The sequence below is a fragment of the Ambystoma mexicanum genome, chromosome 5q (assembly GCF_040938575.1).
Source record: "Ambystoma mexicanum isolate Mex_15411 chromosome 5q, UKY_AmexF1_1, whole genome shotgun sequence".
Taxonomy (NCBI): Eukaryota; Metazoa; Chordata; class Amphibia; order Caudata; family Ambystomatidae; genus Ambystoma; species Ambystoma mexicanum.
Genome location: NC_090933.1, coordinates 1,281,097,122 through 1,281,121,960, shown reverse-complemented (window position 1 = coordinate 1,281,121,960; position 24,839 = coordinate 1,281,097,122). Strand labels below are relative to the sequence as shown.

At 49.4% G+C, this 24,839-nt stretch overlaps 1 protein-coding gene across 19 annotated transcripts in view; it reads left to right on the top strand.

Annotated features, from left to right (window-relative positions):
- The window catches only part of PLEC (plectin), a 1,447,724-nt gene that overhangs the window by 1,294,840 nt on the left and 128,045 nt on the right, over positions 1–24,839 (top strand). For all 19 annotated transcript variants that reach the window (XM_069621862.1, XM_069621861.1, XM_069621869.1 and 16 more), the window contains one exon: positions 22,315–22,481. In XM_069621862.1, the coding sequence (XP_069477963.1) occupies positions 22,315–22,481 (167 nt within the window). The remainder of the gene's footprint in view (positions 1–22,314; positions 22,482–24,839) is intronic.

Genomic DNA, 24,839 nt, shown 5'->3' with positions numbered 1-24,839 from the left:
AGTACTTAATTTACTCCTTGCATAATATATTGCATCTGTTTCAGTCTACCAGGGTGGTGTATTCTCTGGGGGTACCCCACTGCCAGCCTGCCCCGCCCATTTCGAGAGCTTGGTAACTCTTTTTTTGGAACCCCTGCCTTGCCTTTACTTTAGATGGTTGTACTCCCCTCAGCAGATGGCCGTGGAAAAATGTCCCTAACAGAAATGCACGGTATAGGGGGCAAGTGTACAAAGGAGGCAATGAAGCAGATTATACCCTACTGGGGGCTCGACTACAAAGGGCACTGGGGCAGACCACGTTCTATAGGAGACGTTGGTACAAAGTGGGCACTTGATGAAACCATAATCTATAAGGGGGATTGGATAAAAGGTGGCATTGGCCATCCCACACTTTAGAACCATGTAGACCTGGGTACAAAGACTACTATGGAGGAGACTATACTTGGGCATAGTGGGGGTACTGTAGGCACCCTGCGTTCGATCTTTGACAGCATGCCCACATCTCCTATCAATGTTGAGTTACTTATGCTGGCCTTCTTACCATCACAGCCAGTGGTAATGTGCAGCCTGAAGAGATGGGCGCTTGTTACTCCCCATTCTGAAGACCCATAGGAATTCATTGTGAGTGTCCGTATTACCACATGCGGTAATACTGCCAGCACTACCCACACGCAGGCTTTTTGCCTGTAGGTTTCCCACCCCTATTCAGGCAGAGTGGTAAAACAGGTGGTATTTGTGCTACCAATGCCCCCTTGCAGTCAGTACTATGCCAGGTTGGCCCACAGCAGCCATGCAGGGCATCCGTGATGGACTATATTCCAGCGGAGGGAATGGGTGGTATACGCAGGAGATGGAAAGAAGGAAAGCTGAGGGAAGGAGGAGAGGAGGAGAGGCGGAGACGTGAGAAGCGAGGAGTGCCGCATATTTGTGCTGCAAACAAGAGGAAACGGCAGTTGCAGGGGAAGCTTGTAAGTGCTGATCAGGGCTGTGGGGACAAGACGTGAGTCACAGGCTTTATCCCCCCACCCGTGCCCTCCCCGTGCTGGAAACCAGCTATTTATAAAGAGAAATACCCAGACTCCCAGGGCTTGCCCACGCCCAGTGATTCACAGACTCCCTCCAACTGTGACGGGAAAGAATCCCCACTGTGCCTGTGAGTAGGGGCTGGGGGGATGCTTCGCTCGGGGTTCCCGGGCTGCTCCCGTTTGCTGCCAGTTGTATACGGTGCTTTAAGTGGGGGTGGGCCCTAAACATGTTCTGGTGTACCGTCAAATCTCAAAGCCTCTGAAAGGTTGGGCCTACCTAATTAAGAGTGATCTAACAGACCCAATCGCGTTTTAATGAAAGGGGGTAAATTCTACTTTCAAATATGCATTAAGTATAATAAACATGCTTACAAATATTGTCCAAAATACAAATATTCATATATAAAACAGAACTTTAAATCAAGATCAGTCACTGCCGCATGCAGTCCCATAGATCCTTTGAATGAAATCCATGATTCGTGTGTACTAATTAACATCATTGTAACAACAATACTTTCATATAACGTGGTGCAATAATGTTACGTTATTCAAACGTGTAACGTGCACTTTCACCCACAGGGCATCTTGGCGTGAGGATTACGGAGAGGCAGCAGAGCCTACCATAGCTAAAATAACGGAGTTTAACGAGGCGTCAAAACAAGAAGTGATTTTCAGTGTGCCTAAGGGCAACCATGAGGTCCTTCCATAGTTTACTGGCGGCCACAGAAAAGCCCTACCCCCCAACCCTACAGAGGTCGAAATTTGGGTACGGTGCATAAACGGCATGACCCGAGCAGAGAACCCGCCCCGGGATATAGGGTAAAAACGTATATCCTGTAAGAAGTCCTCCAGAAGACGATGGTACGCCCGATGGACCAAACACAGAGATTTAAGCACGATTCTTTTTGTTACTGGAAGCCTATGGCGGAATCGTAAAACTGGCTGATATGAGAGCCGTATGGCGCAGAGGTTGCAAAACCTTATGAAGCACCTTCAGCAGAAAATGACCTGCTTTACAGACTGCAGTCACCTGCAGAGTCATAGAAAGTGAAGATGATAGACACTAAGATTCTTCACTACCGTGAGTGGAATAGGGCAATCACCCAGTGCAGGCGACCAGGAGGAGGAGGTCCCGGCGACCAAGTCGGAAGGGCAACCCACCACCAGAACTCCTGTCTTGTCCCCATTAAGCCAATTGTTGTTCATCCAGCCCCTCACGGCCACGCAAACGGGACGACACCTCAGCCTGATCAAGATCTAACCGGAACAGAATCTGCGGGAGCGGTCGAGACCAACCAGAGGCTGCACATAGATGTGAAAAAGCATTGGGGACAGGGCAGAGCCCTGAGGGACACCACAAGAAAGTGAGTGAGGGGAGGACACAAAATGAGGAAGAGACAATGATTGGCCCGTATCAGTCAGGAAAGAGGTAAACCAGGCCAAATCAGGGCCCGGGAGGCCTGCCGAGGCTTGGTGGAAGAGTAGTATGGAGTGATCGACAGTATCGAAAGCGCCGACAGATCGCGTAATACCAGGGCACCCACTTTGACACCATCAACCAGCCTGACCAAATCGTCAACGACGGACACCAGGACACACTTGGTTCTACGCCCTGACAGCACCCACACCAGACTGAAAGGGGTTGAGAAGAGAAGTTTCCAGGAAGGAGGAAAGGAGAGGAGATATCAAACTTTCTAATAATTTCAGAAAAAAATGGAGAAGCGAGATGGGACGAACGTTTGCCAGGACAGAGACACCCAGTGACTACTTTTTAAGGAGAGGAACCACAATTGCTTGCTTGAGCTCCCCAGGGATGCAGCCACATTGACATTACAAATTAACTACTTAGGTAACCAAAGAAATCATCCCAGGCATGATCTATTTAGGGACAGAAAGAGGGACGGTGTCCTATGGGGCCGCAGATTTCAGCTGACAGACTGCCCTAGAGACTGCCTCAGTAGAGAACTGGGGGGTGACCCGATGGGAGCTGCCACTTGTAACAAATTGGCCGGGGTAGGATTAGTGGTGGTCTGACCACTCAAATGGATATGATTACGTATATCCTCGATTTTGGTCAGAAAGAAATCCGCCAGGGAATCGCAGATGATTGGTAAGAAACCATCACAGGCGTAAACTGGGCAGTTGAAGAGAAAGATTTAACCACAGGATTGGTTTGGAGGGGTCTCCACTTTCCGCGTTAAAAAACCCACTTAGCAAGCTGATTGGCCTTGTGATAGCTCCTAGAGAGTTGACCAAAGGCCAACTTCCCTGCGGGACCATACGACAAGCGCCATATCCGTTCTGCTGCTATCCATTCCAGCCGAGCTCCCCTGAGCTCCTCAGAGAACCACTGCTGGGAAGGACGTTTACACAGGTGCAACCACGAGGAGCGACTGAGACAGGCAGGTGAAGTCCACTAAAGGGACCTTTGCACATTTGGCATTTATCAGTGCCAGCATCTGTGCCAATACAGCAGCCTGGTGCGGCAAGGTCACAACAGAGTTACTTGGCACTGAGAAAGGTATTAAACAAGGGTCCAACCAAAAAACCTGCCTGGTGGGAGAGACCAGGATGCTGGTGTCTGCAGCGAAAATCTGATCTAAAATACCCCCTGCTGATGGGTACGCTCAAGAACCAATTGGATTAGGCCTAAATAGGGAAGTGACTCAAAGAATTGGCATAACACCGGCGCCAGGGGTGCATTATACCTGATGTTAAATCCACCCGATGTTACAAGATTGCAGTATCTAATTTGAACAGATGCAGCTAATTCCAGAAAAGCGTCAAGAATACTGGCATAAGATCCGGGAGGGCGGTATACAATTAGAAAACGTATGGAATGTGATGCAGAGATCGCCCACAGAGACTCCATAGCCAGTCCATGAGACTGGGGAATCCTGGAGAACTGAAGGGATGCTTTGAAAATAATCGCAATACCCCTCCAGGGTGGGCGGCCACTCTGTCCAGGTGAATGATGTTATGATCATCAGGAAGCACCCGCGAAAACATTGGTGCCGGGGTTTACGAAAACCAAGCTTCTGTAAGACACATTAAATCCAGGCTATGTTCCGTCACAAATAGTGTCTGCATGAGCCACCAGGGAGCGTGAGAGCAGAGCGGTCGAGAGCGCAAGGGACATTATTAGCAGAGCTGGTAACCTTAAAGTAAGCTGGACATACAGTACCAGCTGGAGCAAGTGCCAAAATGGTCTCGCATGAAACATCAAGTGATAAGGCCATGCCAAGCCTGCCAGACCTGTCCTAGCGCGGATGGGCCCAGACGGGCTTAACTTTGGCGCAACTTTGGCGTGACAAGCTCGCTCCCGCTGCGCTGTCTAGAGGCATATCTCCCAAAAAAGACACATAGTATTGACATAGCTAATTCCGTCGTCCTGCCAATAGGCAGTGAAGGTAGACCGGCCCCAGGAGTGTGTGGATGTGTGAACACAGAAAGAGGACTTAGTCTAACTGAGCGCGAGCCTCCGAGTCCTTGTGAGGCCAGGCACCCTCTGCCACAAAAACGGCATACACGGAACAGAAATACCAAAAAGTAAAATCAAAGTAATTAAAACAATAAAAACGCTAGAAACTAGCGTGGCTGTATGAGGCACCCAGTTACATGCCGAGACCGGGTCACAGCCCACAACCTAAAAGGTAATTAAAATTCGGAGCAGTATAAGCATTAATAGTAAAACATAAAGACGCACAGGAGGCAACCGCCATGCCGTGCAAATCTCAAATCAAACCTTTTTGAATACAACCTAATTCAAAAGGTATTTAACTGATCCTGTAATAATATACATGACTGATAGTGACATCTACTGGCGAAAAGTAGTATTGTCACACAGCATTATATTTACATTACTGCAAGGAAGAGATCTGTTTGGCAAAGTCAGTTTAGACAGCAATGGCTCTACTGAGGATACGCCCCGGCTAGCCCCCGTCCACTTAAAGCCCTGGTTGTATAAACACCATGTGCAATATTGCATAGGACCTCAAAAAGATCTCACGATATCATCAGAAGCACCTAATCAACTTGCACAATGAGCTGTGTGGTCACTTCCTCCATGGGCCGGGGTTCCCATTGACTATGGGCGCTCGGGCTGCTGGTTTGTCTGGCTTTTGGTGCAAACCGCAAACCCTAATAATGGCCGCACCCGCTTTATGAACCCTAATAAACCCTGTGCTGCGATCGGGCAAGAGTTATTTAAGAGTAAGGCTGGACATAGTTCACTGGGTTGGGGTCAATGGGGCTTATATTCCCCATAGTATGTCATCAATGGGTCTTTAACCTTCATACGCGGGCCTCCACCCAGATTATTATGGCAAACACACCAACACCATTTCTGGGCATCATCCAGGTGCCTCATACTAATGTACGTCCAGCCTGATCTAAAAGATCACAGGTGTGCTTTCATCAGTGGTCTCGCGACATTGCAAAAAAAAGTGCAGGGTAAGGATGTTATTCCCCAGTGCAAAGGCTTTGCAAGGGAGCAACCTGGGAATTACCAGAGGTTCTCATCTCCCCCAGGGCAAAGAACAACCCTCTGCATTTCTCTGTACCAATTCCCTCTCAGAGGGTTAAGGCCTAAGATCGCATCTCTCATGCGGTTATTTCACTCCCCCGCCACCCTCCCCCCCAGCACCCAAACATGCTCACTTCTGTAAGATCAGCAAGCTTGTCTCAGGGGCTCTGCCAGGTTCTAGGGTGCACCTGGTCTCAGTGCAAAGGTTGAACTGTCATCATGGAGGAATTGGAGTAACCAGACTTACCATACACCCGTGCTTTGCCACCGGCCTAAACTGCTCACCTAATGCAGCGAACACCAATATGTCGAACTCCCCCACTGTCACAACAGGTTCTACATTGTTTTATCCAAATAATGTACTACTCAGTAATTTACTTTGTTTTTTTTTAATGGAGGGGTTCCTCCCTACCGCCTGACCATCCCGCTATCACCTCTTTCCTTTCCCCACACCTCTATACCCCTACCCCTAAACCTACTTTACCCCCAGAAAGTAAGCAACCAGGTAGTAAATTAGCACACATTACTAGTAAGAGCACTGCCCTCTTACTAGTAATTCCATCCTCCGATTCTGCCTGGACTGGAGGATCCGCCTTCTCAACCTTGGCCCCAACTCTGTGGAACTCTCTCCCCCCACACATTCGACACACCCAAGACTACATGGCCTTCCACAAAGCTCTAAAAACCTGGCTCTTCCATAATGCCGCTTAAGACCTTTGAAGGCAGCGAAGACCCTACAACCTGCCAACAAATGTTTACTGAACTGTCGAGCAGTGACACCACTGAATACGACTATTAAGTCACTAATAATGTCACTCTGAACGCAGCAATCGCAAAACCGCGTAATGAAACCCAGAACAATGGGCTCGTAACAATAAAACATCCACCCCAGATACTCGTATATCCGATCACTATGCTCACTCTCTACTCTACACCAACACACACAATAAAGTGCAGCTACACCCCTCAATCTATTTCGGCTAGCTGCTCAAATACGAACACCCCACACACAACTCAACATCCTGCTAGAACGCCGCTATACCCCACAAGAAATTGGCCTAGCTGCACACATAAGCGTCCTACACAGGCCTAACGCAGCCAGAATCCAGTCGCAGAGACCACCCTCCTGACTGCACACATTCACCCTATCTCAATACCACCACAAATAATGCTAGCATGCAGCTACCATCAGGAAAAATGCATCAGCTGTACACACAATGAGTGCAATGAGCGCACCCAAGCACCCTATGATACCCTTTTCTCTCTACTGACCTGGACTACGGTCCCCGACGGCAGTCAACCCGCAAGCACTTTGAGGTCATACCACTGATATATAGAGGACTATATAAATGCCAAATAACATAACACAGTCCTTTATTTCGCTGAGACCACGGCACGCGTCACCACATTCTGTTACTGGGGCCAACTCATGCCTCATTAGAACCTGCAGCCAGCCCAGGGAAAGTCTTCTCCTTCAGCCGGTCAGGCAGCACAGTGAGCCAAGCACTCTTCCCTGATATCATCTATGCACATTTATAATGTTTTCTGTTATTTCAGCGCTCTGAGGCCTATGGGTGTGTAGTGCTAGTTAAGAAATACATTATTATAAATCTCCCGTCCCTCTCAGATCTTCCCCTGGGCTTTCCTATTGATATTGAACTCGCTCCAAAACAATGTTTAGGTTCACACATGTAATCAGCAATCCTCTGCTGCCCCCATGGGCCACGAAAGGGAACTGCAGGCTCACCTCATATTCCCCGAGAGAGATTACAAATGGGTCTTGTACCGCGCACTGTTGCCACTTGCGTGGTCTCTTGGCGCTCTGGCGGGTCTGCAATTGAAGGAGGATTGCAGTGTTTGTTGGTGGAATTGAGAGGGAGAGAAGAGCAAAAGAGCTTTGTTGTGCTGTTGGCAGCTTCAGTTCGGAGAAACCGGTCACTGAGCTTTGGTGCGTTTTTGGTTGGTAGCTGTCATGTGGTGGTGACGTGTGATTGCTTACAGTTTGTTTTCATGTCGGTCGCGCATACTGTACAAAGCACACACCAAATTGAGTGTTGCTCTCATTTTAATGTATACATGCATTGAGAACGCATTGCCGGCATGCCCACAGCGTTTAGACTACAGTCGTTCGTTCGAGTAACATGTTCAGACAGATCATGAGAGTTTAGAAGAGGGCGATGCTAGTTGGAATTAGCCTCCTGACTCTTTTTCGAGTTGAGTTATGTTCCGTTACTGGGATTTTTCTCATGCACCGCTGCCATTTGAATGCTCTCCAGGCCTGTAATTAAAACTATTAAATACTTGTCAAAAACATTTATTTAGCAAGTTAATTAACTACTAAGAAAATTGATCATAACGGGCCTTCCCATGCACATAGGTTGGGCAATCTCGTTGTTGGCACTTAAGAGGTTAAGAAGGAGACCAGGCAACACAAGACACAAAGTTGCCCCTAAAAGGCTTCATTGCATAAGTACACTATGCATGTAACTCATTGTATTGCCCCCAGTCGGTCCATAAGCAGTTATCTAATCGTGCAAGCCTCCATCTTGCATCCGTCTCTTCACTACTGCACATCGAGAGACATGTTGCAAGGAGTGATGTCCCCCAATCGGCAACATATCACCCTTGGAATTACTTCTGCAGAGAAATATCCCAGTTCTGGTGAAACATGCATAAGAGAGGCCATAAGTTTAAGTTGTACACTACTAGCCAGGTATACATTCCTCCCCCAGACCTCCGCATGAGTACCACTTCTCCACATGCACACAGCACTCCATTTCTCACTCGTGCAAGTACAGACCACAGTGGACCATCAGGTCCTGTCTTCCTCCTGCAAGGGCCAGCATATATTTTCTTGCAGACCATCTGTGAAAACGCCTTTTCAGAGTGGGCCTCCAATAATTTCGGATCATCTCGAAGTAATTTGAACTTCTGCTTCAAGTTAGACGCTGAAACATTGGTGTTACCCAGGCTGCTCTCCTCTTTGTTCAGCTTCCCAGGTTCTTGGATTTGGTCTGCTGAAGCAGACAGGGTGGACTTTTTGTTGCCATTTTAAGAAGACCCCTGCAGTAGAGGCCTGCAGCTGATTATAAAGACAGTCTTCCCTTTTGCTGAAGGCTTTTCCAGTGAGCAGGCTCTGTAGCTAGGACTATCCCGGAGCACCTTAGGAGATCAGGCCCTCTCACTGCCCCTCTGATGACGGCAGTGGAACGTGGCTTGCACCTTCTTGGGTTTTCCTGAACGGGTTTGGATTGTGGCCTGTACTAGGGAGCCTTCAGAGAGTGTTGCCCAGGTGTTCCCAGAGTTCCATTGTGCCCCCAGTGCGTGTGCACGTGTGTGATGTTCAAGCCTTGCCAGAGTGTCCTCGGTGTGTGTGCAGTGATGCTCTGGGGTGGCGAGAGAGAGTGAGCTCAGGCCAAGTCAGCGTGCCCTCTCTGTGTGTGATGCTCGGGCCTCATCAGTGTGCCCAGGGTTTGTATGCAGTGATGCTCAGGCCTTGCCAGAGTACCCTCAACGTATGTGATGTGATACTTGGACCTTATCAGAGCGTCCCTGGTGTGTGTGATGCTCACACCAGAGTGCCCTCGGGTGTTTGTCAGAGTGGTGAGAGAGAGAGGGAGGGAGAGAGGGAGAGATGCTCCACCATTGTCAGTGCGTCCTTGGTGTGTATGCAGTGATGCCTAAGCCTTGCAGAAGTGCCCCAGTTGTGTTTGACCTCCTCAGATCTGCACGCCACATTAATAATGATTTATTTATATAGGGGTTTTGCCAAAGCGCTGTAAAGAGAACATATGTATACAATTATCACCCAACCGAAGTTGGTTCCCATTTATCGATCTCCGAAGTATGGAAAGGCTGAGTTGGGCTTGCCTGCATTCAAACCTGCAACCTGCAATTCACACTCAAATTGCTGCAGCAAGTGCTCAACCTGCTGAGCTATCTTCCTCCACACTGAATCGCTGGTTATCTCCATGACCATCAGTCAGTCTTCAGATCGGTTACACTGCTCTCCCGTGAGGATCTGTTCTCCAACCTTGACGCCAGCTCTCGCTCTGTCCTCATGCTCCTTGACCTCTCCTCTGCCTTTGACACAGGAAATCATGCCACCCTGATCAATCATCTCACTGTGAACCTTGGCATCACTGGTCAGGCTCTGGTGTGGCTGACCTCCATCCTCTTGGACCGACCCTCCCAGGTCTAACTTGGGTCCTTTCTCTCCACCACCTCTTTCCATATGTGGTGGTGTTCCCCAGGGCTCTATCCTCTCACCCTGGCTCTTCAATGTCTATCTGGCTCCCCTGGCCCACCTGTTCTCTACTTTTTACTCTAACTTTGTGTTATGCGGATGACATACAGCTCTCTTTCAGGCTACCCTCCGCCTCCTCTCCCTCCTATCTCATTAATGCCAGTAAAACAGAGAACCTTCTCATTGGGACGCCTGCTCCTGCTTTTCCTCGCTCCCTTTGGCTGCCCTCCTTGGGCCCCATCCCCTAGCCCTCCTGTGAGGCAAAAACCTTGGCGTCATCTTCGATTTCACTCTTTCCTTCTCTCTTTACATCACAGACCTTGCCAAGAAGGCCCCAGCAGCACCTCCTCAGAGTTATCCTACCTTTTCCCACCTTCCCCAAGAAGCTCACTGTCTCCAGAGCTCTGGTTTTCTCCAGGTTCGATTACTGCAACAGCCTCTTTCTCACTCTTCCTAACTGTACTCTTCGCCCACTTCAACTAATCCTGAACAGGATTGTGAGACTTATCCTTGGCCTCAAGCCCATGGACTGTATCTCTCCAGTACTGAAATCTCTCCACTAGCTCCTGGTGGCCACGAGGATCAAGTTCAAGACCCTCTGCATCACCCAAAAGGCTTTCTGGGGTCGTGGGCCTCCCTACATTCTGTTCCTAAATACCTTCCTTCTAAAGCCCTCCGCTCACCTACCTCAAACTCTCTGCGGGTCAGATGTTTCTCCATACAGAGAGTGGGGTTAGATTTCTCTCCTCTGCAGGTGTCTCCCTCTGGAATGGCCTCCCTGCTCCTCTCAGACTTGAGCCGGATCACCTGAAGTTTCGGGAGCTGCTCAAGAATTTCCTCTTCTCTTCTTCTTTCTCTCCCCCTCTCCTCTGCTAATCTACCTTTCTGCTCGTCCTGAATGGTGGCGTGGTTGCTCACAGATTCACACAGCATGCCATGACCCCCTTGACCAGTCACTCTGCACTGCCTTCTGTCCTACCCAGCACTTTAGGTCTGGCACTGCACCCATGTAGTCCTCTGCCATCCTTGCAATCACTCAGAGCCCTGCTGCCCTGACTGCACTTCCTCCTTACTCCTTCCCTGCACTTCTCCCCTCAGCCTCCTGCCCTTTTCGTTGCATTTGCACGATCTGAATGTCACAAGGCCTAGTAAGAATGTTGTCTTGTCATCCCTCATTCTTGCCTCTTTGTCCTGTGGCGCCTAGAAACACTTGTGTAAAGGGGCGTTATAAATACCATATCAAATCTTAGCAGCTCTGAAGCATTGTCAGTCTTTCGCCCCCCGCGCAATGTGGGCTGTGAAACCCAGGCCGTGTTCGTGCTCCCTCAGTAAGCGGGCTGGAGTGACCAGCTGCTCAGAACCCCCTTAGCGAGTAGATTGGACATAGGAGGCGCTGCAGTCTACTCGCATGGCAGCTTCTGCCAGGCTGTTTACAGGCCGCTGGGGCAGCACCACCCAGGATGAGCAGCTCCCATTCAAAAGGCCCGGGGGGAGGGGAGTGCGCCGAACAGCCGTTATGTTCATCATGTTGTGCTTGTGATGGCGAGCTGACGCACGGCAGGGTGCGGCCCCTTGCCCTGCCTGCATGACTCACCCAGCCCGCTGCCTTTGATGTGTGTTCAACAGAGGCCTTCTAGAAGAATCTGCAGCCAGCAGCGCTGCTACTCTCCCTGTCATAACGTGTTATTCGGGCAGAGGGGGGACCTCAGTCCCTGTGACCCTTAGACGGAGGAAACCCGTCCTACTGTGGAGGCAACCAGTGCTGGAAATGGCCTTTTCTTACTGGGGGATCCCACCGGGCCTGTGGGGGATGGGACGGGCATTTTACTCACTCTCCATAAACATTTGGCTCTCAGAAGATTAATCTTGTACACCTGGAAAATAGCCCAGTATCTTTTAATTGTATCGTCAAAGTATAAAATCTAAACGTATCTATTTGAATATTGTATGCAGAGTGCAATATAACAGGATTTCACAGGGCTCCTGCTCAGACCCTCATTCCCGGATCCATATCTGAGATCCGGCCCAATGGCAGCACCGGGGGCAAGCACTGTCCGTCCTGCCTCTCGCAGGCGAGAAAGCCTATCTCACTGCCTGAGTGACGACATAGGTGGCCTCTGCTGGCACACCGCCTCCTTTCCTGGCAATAGGGCGCGGCTCCACCAGCGTACATACCCTCTCTCCCTGCCCCACACTAGTGCATCTGGGCGCTGCGCCTCCTTTCCTAACTCTCAGCAGCAACAGCAGTAACACGAGGCCACCCACAAACAGCTAAAGGACCTAAAAACGTGGGATCATAACTGAACCGACAACAGAAAGGAGAAGATCCTTATGCTGGAATACATTTATGTAAAACACAAAGAAATTAAAGGAAAACATTGTCCACGTCTCAAAACAGCACAAACGCTAACACCACAAAATGGAAAAAAGTAACGACAAATAGGATTTTTATTAGAAATTACACCTAAAGCCACACTAGTATGCTGGCGCTGCACCAGTTAATTTTTTTTGTGTGCATTTTTTCAAAATCTTGGGGTAGAGAATGCCTGGTACGCTTCTATCCCCCCTAGTCAGGATGTTGGCCACTTGAGTTTCGGCTTTCGAGGTCTGATCGACTTCAAGCACCCAGCCTTCTTCAGGGCAAGGAAGAACTCTAATGGGACGGGCAGCTGTCGGCGCGCCTTCTTTCAATACAAGTGATCATAGAAATGAAATCCAGCAACTTGCCCGGAAAGCCTGAAAGTGACCAAACGCGGAACAAAGAAAAGCGCCCCCAATGTGTATGTGTATCGTACCTTGTCTAGATAATGCCACTTCAAGCGGGTAAAACGCATTTCAGTTTGAGTCGGAATTACACCCAGTAGCCACTGCCCCACAGAATACAGAGGCGAGGTCTGCAGCTTTTGCTGATCAACCATAAGGACCTTGTCATTTCTGGTTTTGGATTCTTTTCTTACTATAGCGGAGATTGTGGGCACATCATTGCTCACCTGCACGCATGACAGCCAGTCAAATGCGGATATGGCCACTCCCATGTATACAGAACCTGAGAGGGCCGAAGACGCTCTTTATATGGGTTTAGAAGGAGCCGAGGACCCCCCCCCCAGTGTACAGGGTACTAGGACCCGGCGAGCACAGAGGATACACCCTCCTGTGGATATAGAGTAGGCAGAGGGCAGCCCGCCTGTATAGAGACCTAGCGAAGGCACAGGACTCCCTGTACAGAAGTATAGGGAGCGTAGGGTGTGGCCCTGCTCGGGTGAGTGAGTCACTCACATTCTCCTCTGGTAATTCAGTTTTCTGCAGCCGAGGCACATCTTTAATCATTTCCTTTAATAGCTTGTGGGCTGGAAAGAGGAAATGAGCCAGCATGGCTGAGGAAGCCTTGCCTCGTATCTGGTGCCAAGCGGAGCTTCTGAGGAGATGGGTAGAGGGGCAACGAGGGAGGGGAAGAAGACAGGAAGTGGAGCTTATAGAGTGGCAGATCACCTCTGCCTGCCTGGCACTCCACCACTGAGGGAGCCACCACCCCGGCAGACCCTCCCTGGCTGCCCCTCTATCTATAGTGTATGGAAGTGAATGCGTTCCTTGCTCGAGCGATATCCTTGGAGGTCCCTCCCTTGCCCTATAGTGTGTGCAACTGCATGCATTCCTTGCAGGAGCCATATCCTTGCAGGTCCCTCCCTTGCCCTTTAGTGTGTGCAACTGCATGCATTCCTTGCACGAGCCATGTCCTCCGAGGGCCCTCCCTCACCATCCATCTGCCTCTAGATGATTTGGAAGCACATACGGTCCTCACTGTGGTCCATGTTAGGATTGGCTTCCGGCACTGTGTGCCATGTTGTGGTTGGCTCCTCGCACTCGGAGCCATATATATGGGTTGGCTTCTCGTGCTGTGGGCCATGTCAGGCTGGCCCTTTGTGCATGCCATGGTGTTGTGTAAACTCTCTTGCCACTTTAGAATACTGAGAAGAAATACATGGGATGAAAAGATGGGCGTTGGGGAAGATGGGACCATTTTCTCAGCTAGACTGATGTTAAGTTTAGCTGGGTGCATGCTTAATAGCAGAAGAGGTTGGCAGTTGTGGCACAGGGCACCATCACAGGCTCCGTTGCGAGGTACACATATGCAGATCCGGGGGTAATAAAGCCTCTACAGGGAAGACCCGTGCATTAGGCATCTTCTCATGGCAGCCCTGGGGCTCGAGCTAGCAGCCAAAGACGTGTACAGGGGATATTTTGCTTTGCACGTGAAGCTGAAGCTATGCATGCCTAGTCTGTGTTATTCTATTGAATGAAGAGTGATGCATCCGACCCCCAAAACTCCTTCCTAGGATTTCTGGTTCAGGTAGGAAGCCCTGGAAGATGACACATTGAATGGGAATGAGGGTTGGCATGGTTTTGCCATCCATTCATGTTTCTGACTTGGAGCTATTGGGGCACTGACTGCAGACTCTCATTAGTTCTGACATCTGGGAGAGACAAAGCATGATGTCTGGGGCTGGGGTCTTGGTCTCCCATTGATAGAATGTAATCTGTGTATTTACTCCACAGGTTATCTCATGGGAGTATGAGAGGAGGGCACCCATCTTTATAATGTGTGCGCATTTCTCTGGAACAATGCAATTCATTTAAGGGTTATTAGCTTGGATGTGTTTGTAGAATGGAGGCTTCTACTGTGAAAGAAGTGTGGAAAGTTTGATCAGAAGGAGGAAGGCTGCTTGGTCCTCATCCAGAGGGATCAGTAGGTCATTTACCTTGTGACGAGTCACTAGATGTCATCACTTCTCCCTGAGGGGGAAGTCCCTCCACATGAGGCCAGGGAGCAGAGGCTGCTACCTGATAGTCCCCCTGGGGGTGGTGCACAGTGGGAGGATCTCATGGGGAGAGACTCCCCCCCCCCTCTGGGTCCAAGGATGACCATCTAGGGAGCACGTGGTATAGCCACCTCCAAACCACCCCTCCTAACCCTACACACACTGTACACCCCAACACCAGACCCAGTCACCCCATGTGCATGTGTAGAGACATAGATATGACTAACACTGGGATGAAAAAGAGACCAGACTAACCAAGGGAGTCTTGTGGTATAAGAACTGGCACGAAGAAGAGGCACAGAGGCATGAGGCACCCCTGGTGATATTGCAATGACCATTGTAGCTTTCGACAGAGGAGTAGGTGTGAGACGGAGATAAAAACTGACAAGGAACTTGCAGAAGTTGCTCTGCATCCCAAGGAGCTGCATTCGGGAGAGACACAGTCGCACCTGCAAACCGGAGCAAAGGACCGCCTAGCCCGGGAGATTCGAAGAGGACCCTGAAAAGAAGGAAATCATCTGACCTTGAGAGCGAAGAAACCCAGGGCGCAAGGCTGGTCCGCAGCAGAACTGGAAGTTGGAAGCCGGTGTCAGGAAAGAGAGGCACAGGGAGAGACCAGGCACACATGGAAGCATCCGCACCACCCCACAAACGGCAAACGCCCAAGGAGAACTGGCAGTGCGTCGAGGAGCCCTAGAAGGTAAACGGCTCGGCACCGATGCCAGTGAGGGGCTTGGGAAGAAGGGTCTGGGACCCAAATCAGAAGAGGAGGATCAGAAGCATCTTCCTTGTCACAGTACTTGGTGAGAGAGTAAGCCACGTGAACCAAAGAGGGAGAGAAACCAGTGTCTGGGATCCAAAGTCACAAAGTAACACAAGTCATCTTCCTCGTCGCAGCACTTGGTAGAGAGCGTTACCAAGAGAGTCCAATCAAAGAAGAGGAGAAGCCCGGATCATAGACCCTTATAACACTTTAGAACTCTGTGTTTGAAGCTGCGTGATACGTAGACCTGGGGAAGGGAGCCATTCCCTCAGGCCATATGACATACCCGGCCAGGAGAAAGGAGGGCATTCTCTTGGCCAACTCGAAAGGACACATATCAAAGAAAAGACACAAGTCATCTTACTCATGGCAGTACTTGGCATGCGAGTGAACCAAGTCTGCGGGAGCAAAGAAGTAGAGAAGAAGCACAATTGACTGTTGCAAAATATCCTTAAGGAAGGATCAGGAATGCCAGGACAAGAGTCATTCTCTTGGTAACCAATGCTAGCTGAAGGGAGTCATTCCCCCTGGTTAGGTTGAACTGTGAAAGCCAAGTCTCAGTAAAAGGGAGCCATTGTGTTGGTGGCCAAGGCCAGGGGAAAGGAGTTATTCCCCCTGGTTGTGTTGAACTGTAAATTCCAGATAGCAGGAGAAGGGAGTCATTCTCCTGGTAACCAAAGATGAAAAGACTTTGATACACAGTGTTGTGTCTGACAGAGAGAAGTGTCAGAACTTTCTTTTGTGTTGGAGGACACTTTTGATCCGGGGAAGGGAGTAATTTCCCTAAGAAGAAACCAAAGTCAGGAGGTGGACTTTTATCCCCAGTCCAGAAGAAGGGAGTCATTCTTCTGGACCAGACTACTCTAGCTTTAAGTGTAAGGGACAGAAGCAGGGGTTGTGGCACAGGGCGGTGGCCTATTGATTTACACTGCCATTCTGAAAGAACACTAAGTGTTTAAGTTGAGGCAGGGAAACCCCTCTTAAAGATAGGCAAAGTTAGGTTTTCTCTTTATTTTCCTGACCAAATAAGTCTACAGCAATCACCATGCCACCTGTGTGTCAGTCTCCTCCTTCACCCTTACAACCTGCAGTTGAAGATGTACTCACTCGAGAAGGCGTGAAGCCCAGTTGACTCCTCACTCTCTACACTCCGTAGTGCAGTTATCTATCCGTAGGGCACGCTACTTCCCACATTGTGAACTATAACTGGTTTGTCCCATTACACTGTCTGCCCTATTGCGCTGGTTCTTTATCTCTCCGAATGTATCGTATTGTGGTTGGCTGTGTGCAATGTCATGTTTGGCTTCTTTTTGCCCTTTGCATTGCTAGCCATGCAAGAGCTGGCCATTGCTTGCCCTATTTGCCATGCTGGGCGTGTCTCATCAGAGTGTGGGCTATGGTGTGCGCTGCTGCCACGTGCTATGCTGGAGTTTGCTCCTTGCACTGTGTGGCATGTCCGAGTTGGCTCCTCAGTCAGTGCCATGTCACATTTGATTGTTTCATTGTGTCCCATGTTACTGTTGGCTTGCTGTATGATCTGTCATGTAGCATATGTCGCTTCTCACTATGTTCCCTTTTGCAGTAGGCCCCCCGCTATGGGTGGAGCATGCTTGGATGTCTCATCTCGCCTAATGACTACCATGTTCCTGACTGGGTCATGTCATGGCTATCCCTTTGCTGAGAGGTTCTGGGTTGACCCAGCTGCCCTCCTCCTTGTTCACGCTTGTGCTGTTGTGAGAGTTTGCGGTTTCTTCTCTGCTTCCGATGACTATTGATGTTCCCTCACTTTGCGTGTCTTGTGGTGAGCAGAGTGATTTCTAATCTGTATAAGAGCCCTTGATGTTTGCAGAAGGCTGGCTGTGGTTCAGGGCCTGGAGGAGGAAGTAGTGGTTCCCCATTCCCACCTCTAGAATCCTCGCTCGTGTCCCTCCGAGATACTCTCTCCGTCCTTGTCCTTTGCTTTCCTCTAAATGTACTTCCAGCTGGTCGTACCTATCCAGGTATCGCCTCATATCGGAGTCTCCTTTGTTCTGCTCAGTGCACCGGGAGGTCTCCACCGGTAGAGGGTGGTGCGCTACTTTGCTCGCGTGGCTGATCTGATGCAGAAATGGTTCAGAATGGACAAATACATGAATTCAAGAAAATGGGGAACATATTACTGAGCGAGCATGGCTGCAGTACAGACATTAGATAAGCTGACTGCATGTGGCGGGTGGACAACACAATTGTGCTTTATGATCTAAATAATTGGAAAACAACGTGTTTTGGTCATTGGCCTTCATCAGGAAAAATACTTCAAATATATAAAATCGATCCATGGCCACTGGACGGGTCGCTGGAGAACATGTACTGTCTGAGAACAACGAACAGGCCAGGTGTAAATACACTGGCCACGTCCCAGCGACTGGTAGCCTGTTTTTAGAGAACCTTTATCGACTGAGTCCTTCTCGATCGAGCATTATCCTGTGATTGGCTCATCGGAGCTTGTTAGGCTGTGCCAGAGTGTAGTGCTGATTTGAAGGTGATACTAGCACACAACCTCGTGCTTGTCTATAGATAAGCAAAAGTTAAGCATGTCTCCAATGCAAGCGCTCTTACTAAAAAGAAACCAATTGCAACGCCATTCGTTGAATTATTTAAGTAAATTGTTTATTTCTATGTAAAGTTCATTGCAGATCATAAACACAACAGTATATGTGCTTATTTGTGAGCCCATGAATAGGCCAACATTAAATGATATGCCCAATCTAGCATCGTAATAGATTGAATCCTTTAACAGACAAAGTTTGGGCTTCATCAAGGCAACGATATATACAATCAATATTGACAATCCCTGTTGCTTATTTATATAGAATGTAGCCATGGTGTTGGGTGCTTTGATTCCTAGTGTTCTGGTGAGACACGCGGGATGCTGGTTTTAGCGCTACACGACAGATTCCAAGAATAGCTGCAGATGGATCCTAATAAAAACAGGAGTACCACGACCAGAAGAGAGATGCCTCAGAGGACTCGCACACACAATGTTGCAAATGGACTATGCGGACATGGATAGACATAAGCATTGATGTTTTGAAGTTCTCTTGACTGCCTTTCAAATACAACACGAGAGGAACCCAGGTGGCCCCAGGCCAGGCCGCATCTGTCCATAGAACTCAAGTCCTGCAGAATTTGCATAAAAGCAAAGAGCATTTCGGGAGCATAAGGGCGCCAACCATTTTAAATGTGAAACATGTCTGTGATAGTGATTCAGTAAGAAATCCTTTTGTGCGAGTAATAGAAGTTGAACTCTGCTCTTTTTATTGGTCGCAATGCTAATCCTAACAAAAAAAGTCTATAAATTGCAGGACATATATACCACTTTGGACAGCCTGTGAACAGAATGTGAGACTTTGGCTGTTTGTGCATCTGTTCTCCCATGCTGAGCATGGGCCCATGCGTGAGAGCTCAGCTTGGGAGCAGATATGGGAGTTTCCTGAGAAAACTCCTGCACCTGGAGACAGAGTAGAGCTCCAGCAGCGCTCCCGCCAAACTTTGCCAGAGCTCCACTCTGTCTTGTTCCGGCCCATTTCCGACACGGGTGCTTCCCATATATCTCTAGGTTTTCGACATCCGATCCAAATCGGGCTCCTTGCTCTTGAACAGGCTTTATATTTGTGTTCTTTTTAGGCTCCGAAGCACCTCGAGTCAAGTGGTCTCCAAAACCTCTCAACACCTAACACTGGGTCTTGGCTTCAGCATTCTCGGTTTCTCAGCACCTCTGATGGCAAATGATCTTATTGCCTGATTAGCATCTCCTAAAGCAAGTGCTTCTCTTGCCTCCTCAGCACTTCATGCAGCAAGTGCTTCTCTTGCCTCCTCAGCACTTCATGCAGCAAGTGCTTCTCTTGCCTCCTCAGCACTTCATGCAGCAAGTGCTTCTCTTGCCTCCTCAGCACTTCATGCAGCAAGTGCTTCTCTTGCCTCCTCAGCACTTCATGCAGCAAGTGCTTCTCTTGCCCCCTCAGCACTTCATGCAGCAAGTGCTTCTCTTGCCCCCTCAGCACTTCATGCAGCAAGTGCTTCTCTTGCCTCCTCAGCACTTCATGCAGCAAGTGCTTCTCTTGCCTCCTCAGCACTTCATGCAGCAAGTGCTTCTCTTGCCCCCTCAGCACTTCATGCAGCAAGTGCTTCTCTTGCCTCCTCAGCACTTCATGCAGCAAGTGCTTCTCTTGCCTCCTCAGCACTTCATGCAGCAAGTGCTTCTCTTGCCTCCTCAGCACTTCATGCAGCAAGTGCTTCTCTTGCCTCCTCAGCACTTCATGCAGCAAGTGCTTCTCTTGCCTCCTCAGCACTTCATGCAGCAAGTGCTTCTCTTGCCTCCTCAGCACTTCATGCAGCAAGTGCTCTTCTTGCTTTTTCAGTACCTCATGTGACGAATGCTCCCCTCGCCTTCCGATGCCTTGGCTGATGAGTACTCTTCTTGCCTACTCTACACCTCATGTCGCAAGGGCTCCTCGAGGCCTCTCATCACCTCATATCCCATAAATTTGCCTTCACGGCTCGGCACCTCTTGGGGCAAGTGCTTGACTAGGCTTCTCAGCACCTAATGTAGAACAGGATTACCATCTGCCGAGAACCTCTTCGGCCTTTCAACACGTCTCGGGACCCATGCTCGCCTATCTTGCACATTTTGTGTCTCACCTGAGCATCGCAGTACCTCATCTGGCACGTGCTCACCATGCCCGCTCAGCGGCTCGTGGCAGATACTTGGCTCGGCCTCTCAGCACTTCATGCAACACGCACTCCTCACGTCTGCTCAGCACCTTTTGTTGCAAGGTTTACTCTCGTCAGCACAGCAGTCGCCTCTTCCTCTTAGCCCCATCAGTGGCCAGTGCTTATATTTCCTCTTCAGAAGCTCTTGTGGCCAGTGGACCCCTGGACTCTCAATCCTGTCTCACTGCCTCCTCCCCAACCACCAGCTCACTACGCCCAGCTTCCTTGTTTCTCCTTCAGACCACCACCACCACCACTGTCTTTATGTCTATGAATTCTTGCGGGAATTCCATCCCTGAAACCGAGCTCTTGTACAATTATTGGTCATCTTCCCTAGCCCTTTGACATGATTGGCTCAGCACTTCCTCTTCACTTTATGCCACGGCTCTGCTCTCCAAGTCCATACATGTTGTGGCCTCTTTTGTTTCTCTTCATTGACTTGACAGCATTTGTGGATTTGCCACGGCACCCGTCCCCCTCTAAGCCCACCACTGCCCAAATACATCTGCCACGCTTCGTATGTCTGGACCACGGCTTTCTGGATCGTCTCTGCGGTTCAACATTGGTCACCTGTCTCAGGTTTAAGATTCGCCAGAACAGTGCACTGTGGATTTGCCACGGCGCCCACCTCCCTCTAAGTCCACCACTGCCCAGATACATCTGTCACACTTTGTATGTCTGGACCATGGCTTTCCGGATCGTCTCGACGGTTCGACATTGGTCATCTGTCTCGGATATAAGATTCTCCAGAACAGCGCACTGTGGATTTGTTGTGTTTCATTTAACATGAGTTGAACTCCTGACCCTAACCTTAACTCGAGCCTAGAAACAGTTGTGTACAGGCGCATTATAAATGACTTATCATATCATAACCTCGTCTCATCACAGCACTTTTATGCCAACAAGAGTGTTCTCTTAAGCAACAGTTAGTCTGGAATGTAGATGAAATAGAACACGTTTAATAAATAGGGTGTAGAGGAAATGGAGACTTTGCATCAAAAAACGGAATCGTGTGTGGAGGTGATAGTTTGGTGATAGTGTTTGAAACAAAAGCTACTCATTTGTGGTGATCTAGCTGACCTGCTCTGTAGCATCACTTTACATAATGTTTACACTGGGGAAAAAAAGTGAACTGAGACCAGTAAACTCTCCTTTTTCTGAAGACCAACCTTTTTTTTTTATATAGACCCCCCTTTGTATAACAATATTGTTGCTGCTCCCCCAAATGTCATCACTGTTTATATTGCCAACTAATGCATCATCCTGTTTTCCTGATTGTGCCTCCGCCAGGCTCATCTAAGGGGGAATGTTGTGTGCTTCTACTTTACGTAAATGATCAAAGAAACCCCTTCCTCAAGTAAGGGATGCCCCGGACAGGTAATAGCCAGCCTGACTTTCATGCAAGGGTCTGAAACGTGCTGGTGGATGCACCCCTTTTACATACACTTCTGGACCACCATTGGAGCGGCCTGAACATGCTAGGGAGTGTCTCAAACCTCTACAAAGAGGGTCCACTCTCCAGCTGGGCCTCCGCTGCCCCTTCGAGGCCACAGAGAAGCAATGGGCTAGCTTTAGGCCATGTACCCCATAGCCATCACCCCGTGCCACTCTCCTGCGCTAAGTACCAAATGTGATGGGTAAACAGACATAAAAGGGTTAAAACAACATATTGATGTTAATAGATCCAGAAATAGTGTCTTACAATAAAATGCAAATGGACAGTGCCTAAAAAGCAAAGGTTTTGCCCTCGGCAGTTCTTGGGTTAATCCTCGGGGTTGTCAGGTGTCCCTTTTAACATCTAAGATTGCTCTTAGATTGAAAGCAGAACATCTGGCTGGCAGGAGAGGCAGGTGTATTCTTTTGGTGCGGGCATTTATAAGTTAATGTGGCAACTTCGAATTCAATTCATGCCTCATATCTGCAGCCCATGAGGTTTCCATAGGATGGGGGTGGTGTGGGGGCAAAGGATGGGCGTTCATCAATTAAAATGTCTAGCAGTTTTATGTTTTTAATATTGGAGGCTCTGAAATGAAATGACCTTTTTTTGTGCAGCTCCTGAAAGGGGCACTCCAGCAAACAGAGCCTTGCTATGGTTTTACTCGCCGCAGTTGTCCTCCTTGCATGCTTGAGCTTGGAGGCGTCTTTTCGGCGCATGCTCACGCAGGGCCTGTGCTGCTCTCTTACAGATCTCGGATATACAGGTGTGCGGTCAGTCCGATGACATGACGGCCAAGGAGAAGCTTCTGCTCTGGTGTCAGCGCATGGCGGAGGGCTACCAGGGCCTACGGTGTGACAACTTCACTAGCAGCTGGCGGGACGGCCGGATCTTCAACGCCATCATCCATCGGCACAAGTAAGAGGCACCTGGGGAGCAAGGGACGGGTACTGATGCTGCCAGGGCTCTTTCCGGGAGCACGGGTGTCTGATAGTGGCGCAAGGCCTGCGCATGGCCATACATATCACCAAGCAACGCTCTGCAAATGCCGTGCAAGCAGGTGGGCATTCATGTGGACTGGCTTGCACACGTGTGTGCATTCTGGCTAATAAGGATCTACTGCATAAGCATGTCCTTTCGTCACACATGGGAAAACAGGGCAGAATTGTACATGAACCCGTTTTCAATCTTGACGCGCACAAGATGGTGCTTGCATGTATTATCAATGTATGTGGTATCCTCTCTCTCTCTCTCTTTCTCTTTCTCACCCTCTCTCTCTCTTCCTCTCTTCTCCACCCCCCTGCCTGCCCCCCCTCTTACCCCCTCCCCCGGTCCGGAGGGTCAGTGTGATATAGTTGGGATGTCGCCCACAATGAGACTGAGTAGGCATGTTCCTTCCTTTTTTAAATCATGTAAATCCCATTCTCTCCCACTGCACTTTACCCCTTCCCTTTCTCCCTCTCTCCCTATCCACATTCCCTCCTTACTCCTCTCCACTACATCTCCTTTTCTCGTATCACCCCAAACCCTCTCCTCTGTCACTGTCAATGCCTTGTATCCCATCTTCCACTCTCTGTACCCACCCGTTCCTCTCTCCACGCTTTCTTTCCTGTCTTCTTCTCTTTCCAATCCCACAAATCTTCTGTCTTCCCTCCTCTCGCTATGCTACATTCAATCTTGTCTACCCACCTCTGTCTCTCATCACCTGCTCCTTCCATTCCCACCTCCTCTCCGGCGCTTTCCTTTCCCAGCCTCCCGGGCAATCTCGTCCCTCCTCCCGCTGGAATCTGTTTCCTGCTGTTCTATTTCTCACACCCACCAGCCCTTTCCCAGCAGTAGCTGGAATGGGAGACCCTAAAGGCTTACATTGAAGTGTTTGATCGTTTGCCTCCTCCTTCCCTCCTTTTCTTCTACTCTCCTTCCTTTTTGCCTCCCAAGTTGCTTCCCACCCTTCCTTTCTCCTCCCCCTACTCAGCCATTCATTGATGTCTCCCCTTTATTTTCTTGCCCCCTCTTTCCTCTCCTGCTCTGGTTCAAGTAGTGGCTACTCGAGGTGGACATTAGGAATTTCGGGTTCCCACTCCTCATTCCTCTTTTTCACTGTTCATTCTGGCCTATCTTAATCCTGCCGAGAAACGTCAGCAAAGCCAGTCCTGGGGCTTTCAGGAGCCTCTGTTCCCTGACTGAAAGCCAGCAGCTTCTTATTTCCACTTGTGCAATGTGTGCCAGTTTCACTGTTATACTTCGCATTCTGTGTTTGTGGCCTTTTCTAAGCATGAGTGAACCCTCTTCCTCTCCAGGCTATCTGGACTAGGAGAAATGTCTCGAGCTGAATTGTTCTCTAGAGTTTCCCCTATCTATGCTAGTTATTCCGTCCTTGCTGCCAGTCAGCCCGCTGTGGCCTGGTTTAGCTGGGATCTGAAGGATTGGTTGCGGTTGACGGTGGTTATTTGGCTACATTCAATTTGTGTAGCTTTGTTGCTCCAAGGTTCCTATGTTCCACAGCACACTCTTTTAGTTGGGTGTCTCAAGACAGCAACGGCATCTATAGGATGTCGAATGAGGTACCGGTTTGCCCCCATTGCTGGTTGCTACCTTCAACTCTACTGCTCCTCTTTCAGAACTCCCCTGCTCTTGCTACCCATCCCAGCTCTTGTTACCGCTGCACCCTACTGGTAATCCCATGGATGTGCCCCCTATATACAGCACTCTGTTGCTTCCCAACTAGTTATGTGCATTATAAATCCCATGCATAATGATGCCCGCCTTCCCTTATTTCTTGCCATCCATGAACGCCCCTCTGGCACAGGCGCACATCATGTGACGAAAGGCTTGGAATGGTGAGCGTGGCAGAATGGACTAGCCTATACATTATAACCAGTCTCGGACTGTGGGCTGTGGTATGAATAGTGTTGCTGCCGCTCCCTGGTGGCGGGGCTTCCTAGAAGGGGTGGTGTTCTCTTGCCGTGGACAGTGCTCCATCTTTGGCGAGTATCCTGCTCCTTCGTTCACACCTGCCTGCCGAACAATTATGCTTTCGTCAGCGGCGCGTACAGAACTGGCTTTGTTTGCCTTGTTTTCTCCTGCTCGTGTCCCTCCTATTTTTGGCATGGAATGTCGTAGCCGAGAGCTGTGGATAGAGTCGCCTTGTTAAATTCCTTCAGTTTTTTCACTTCAGAAACAAGTTGGGACAGATGAACTGCGCTTATTGTGGTGGGGCGTCGGCCTCTCTGTTCCCGGTTCTGTAAATCCTTGGAGGGCCCTGGATAGCCGGGA